The 3,135-nt window shown below is 40.5% G+C and overlaps 1 protein-coding gene across 1 annotated transcript in view; it reads left to right on the top strand.

The window, feature by feature from the left end:
- Positions 1–372: 372 nt before the first annotated feature.
- Positions 373–3,135, top strand: part of SARC_03403 (hypothetical protein) — a 4,392-nt gene continuing 1,629 nt past the window's right edge. The window contains exons 1-8 of the mRNA XM_014302785.1: positions 373–472; positions 598–761; positions 1,243–1,338; positions 1,684–1,858; positions 2,083–2,176; positions 2,401–2,439; positions 2,618–2,686; positions 2,920–3,045. Of these exons, the coding sequence (XP_014158260.1) occupies positions 465–472; positions 598–761; positions 1,243–1,338; positions 1,684–1,858; positions 2,083–2,176; positions 2,401–2,439; positions 2,618–2,686; positions 2,920–3,045 (771 nt within the window). The 5' untranslated portion in view covers positions 373–464. The remainder of the gene's footprint in view (positions 473–597; positions 762–1,242; positions 1,339–1,683; positions 1,859–2,082; positions 2,177–2,400; positions 2,440–2,617; positions 2,687–2,919; positions 3,046–3,135) is intronic.

Raw genomic sequence — 3,135 nt, 5'->3', positions numbered from 1 at the left:
TATGTGTGTGTGTGTGTGTTTGTTATATATATATATATGTATATATATATATATATATATATATACTCGTACATAAGTATTTATAGACATATGTATATATAAATATATATATATTTATATATATCTATATACATCTTTGTGTGTGTGTATGTGTGCATATGTACATTTATATATCGATACATTTCTATTTCTATATATATATTCACATATATATACATACATATAAATATATATATATATATGAGAAGAATTTGTGAAGTTTGTATTTTATATCCAGCCGTACGTCTGGAGTAAGGACTACAACTTGTTGGCAAGGAATTGCATATCAGTGAGGACCTGTCGAAATAAGTAAAAATTGTGAAATTACATAACAGACTGTTGAACCTGATGATGAAGCATTTAATAGAGTGGTCACTCTGGACGCCACTTCCAAAGGATTTGCTGCTGATTCCTGTGCTGTAAACATGCAAAGGTGTGTCTGGCATACCTTCCGTCGAGCTCAGAACTAGTTCGATATCAACTAATTTAGGTTACTATTCGTAGGTCCGGGCAGTTCCCACATTATGCGTATTTTGAAGTTATTTCGTACCAATTCAGGGGCTGGCGCAAAATATTCGAGATGGGCGGTTCAAAGGAAAGTTGTGCAACACTCACACATCTTTTCAAGCGTTGCGAAGACTCTGAGATCAAAACTTTCGAAGATGCCAAAGCACTGGCTACCTGGGTATCCGCCGCTGTGGTGAACATTGCTATGGGTTCATGTAAGTGCCAGCACAGTATATTCAAAAAGTACTTGTCTACATAGCCACACACGTCTGTCGCTGTGGTTATTAGGACTCTACATCTATTACTATTATTGTCAACTTTGTATGTACCATTGCACTAGCTGTATGTTCGTGCGGTGCCATTCCGACTATGATATACAAGCATTCATTTCTTTATGTGTACGCCTTTGCAAACTATGCGACTATCAAAGCGCGTAATTGTCCCCGTGTGGTTTTGGGTATCAACAAATAGTTTTGATTAGACTTCAAGTGTAGTAGCATCCGTGAAGTACTGTGTTGTTATATTGGTAAAGTTTCTGTATCCTTTACTTTTTAATGTCAATCAGTCTTTACCATCACTCACCCTCGCAGTCACGCGTTTTATGATACGCACATTTTCTATTCGATTCATCCTTTATTCCATTCAACCTTGATTTCCTGCATAAATCTCACAGTCCCATACCTTAAAACCTCACAGTCCCATATCCCAGCGCTTACCTGCTAAATGGTAAAGGTATGCTTCCAGCCTATCCCGTCGCTGCTGCATGCCGATTTGTTGAGGGCGAACGCACCGGTACGTATTGAGAGTGTCAAACTTGACAACGCAGCTGACTGCATTTCTATACTTTCAGTTCAATTGTGAGTTGGTTAAGTTCGGCGTGGTGGTACATTGTGTTCCTCGGACTTATTGTGTTTCTTAGACTTAGATATGGATATCTATTTCATCATTCTGTGACAATGGATACTGAATGTGATGTATCTTATTGTGATTGCCCGCGGTTCATACAAGTATAGACATGCAACTAATGAAAATCGGTTTGGCACATCCGTGTTGAATATACGAAGCTTGTTATTACATAATAGCGTATTCCGGAGCTTTTCTCACATTGTTCATATCCTTGTCTTGAATTACTCGCAGACATGGAGATTGTCGAGGGCTTGATGACTGGTCTTACTCAGATGTACTACAATAACACTGGTGATAAGACCTGTTTCTCCACCAAGGATACTGGTGCGTTCAGCGGCAGTGCTTGGGACTACCTGGCTTGCTCAGAGGTTATCCTCGCCAGCGCTCAAGACGGCATCCGAGATATGTACGTCGATCTTAGATATGTGTTACTGTGCCATGTATAGCTCTGTTAGTTGCCTTCCTCTGCTACAAATGACATATTGTGAGCATATATATATGTGTGTGTGTGTGTGTGTGTGTTCAAAACGTTTGATTGTATGTTATGGTTTCTGTATTCACTTATACAAAGCAAATAAGAGCAGACCGGCGCAAATACTCGATATCATGCCCTTCGACGATTTGCGACAGGTTTTGGAATGCTCCTTTCGACCGCGAAGCCATGCGCAAGGACTGTCTGGAGCAATACGGCAGTCACACCAAATTCGACGTGGGAAGCATCAAGGTATTCCGGTTTGACAAAGGGATTTTTTTTTTCACAAGAACTAGTTTTACCATTTCGCAGACATGATATGGCTGGCCGCAGAACCGCATCTTATGCACAAATATACTTTCTGGCCGGTTTCTGTGTAAACTGATCCTATCGTGATTTGCATATTGCAAGCTCAAGTGGTATGGTGCTACTGGTTTGAGCCCCACACTAATGCTGTTGCTTTGTATTCTCTACAGTACGGCGGACGAAAGGCGATGCGGGCCACCTCTAATGTGGTATGTGAATGTACTTTTCAATATGCCATACTTCGTGATTTAACAGCATCGGTGCCGATTCCTGTCATTGTTAAGGGGGTTCTTTTCTCTGCTGCGGTTGATACAAAGGTATAAGACCTGCTTGGGTTAGAAGTGATACTAACGTATAGAAACACACTCCCTTCGTGCTGATTATTAGATTTTTACCAATGGTGAACTCGATCCTTGGATCGCTGAGGGTGTGCTTCAGGATGTGACTGACACAGTGGTATGTGAAATTCTGCTTCTCCAATGCGAGACGTAGCTCTGTAAAATTTACATTGTATAGATATATAGCACTCTTAATAGCTTACTCATAATCGCTTACTTGGATAATTCAAAGCACGAGAGCCAGGTCCTTAGTGAGAGAACGAGGCACAGCTCAAGTTGAGCTTTGCGCATAGAAGTATATATTTTTACGTCAAATATGTGTTAGTAATATTGGGTGATCAACAATTGCAGGTGTCGATCATCATTCCCAAGGCCGGACATCATGAAGATCTCATGTTTTCAACTAAGGATGACCCTCCAGCGCTGACCGATGCTCGCGAGCGTATTCTCGTGCACATCCGCAGATGGATTGATGAGGTGTGTTGGAATACCAAACTAGTTGGATTGTGTCCGTTCAAAATCATGCCGTTTTAATTAATTTGTTGTGATATATATATATACATACAT

This window comes from Sphaeroforma arctica (assembly GCF_001186125.1).
Source record: "Sphaeroforma arctica JP610 unplaced genomic scaffold supercont1.173, whole genome shotgun sequence".
Classification (NCBI taxonomy): Eukaryota; class Ichthyosporea; order Ichthyophonida; genus Sphaeroforma; species Sphaeroforma arctica.
This window is presented reverse-complemented; position numbering and strand designations above follow the sequence as displayed.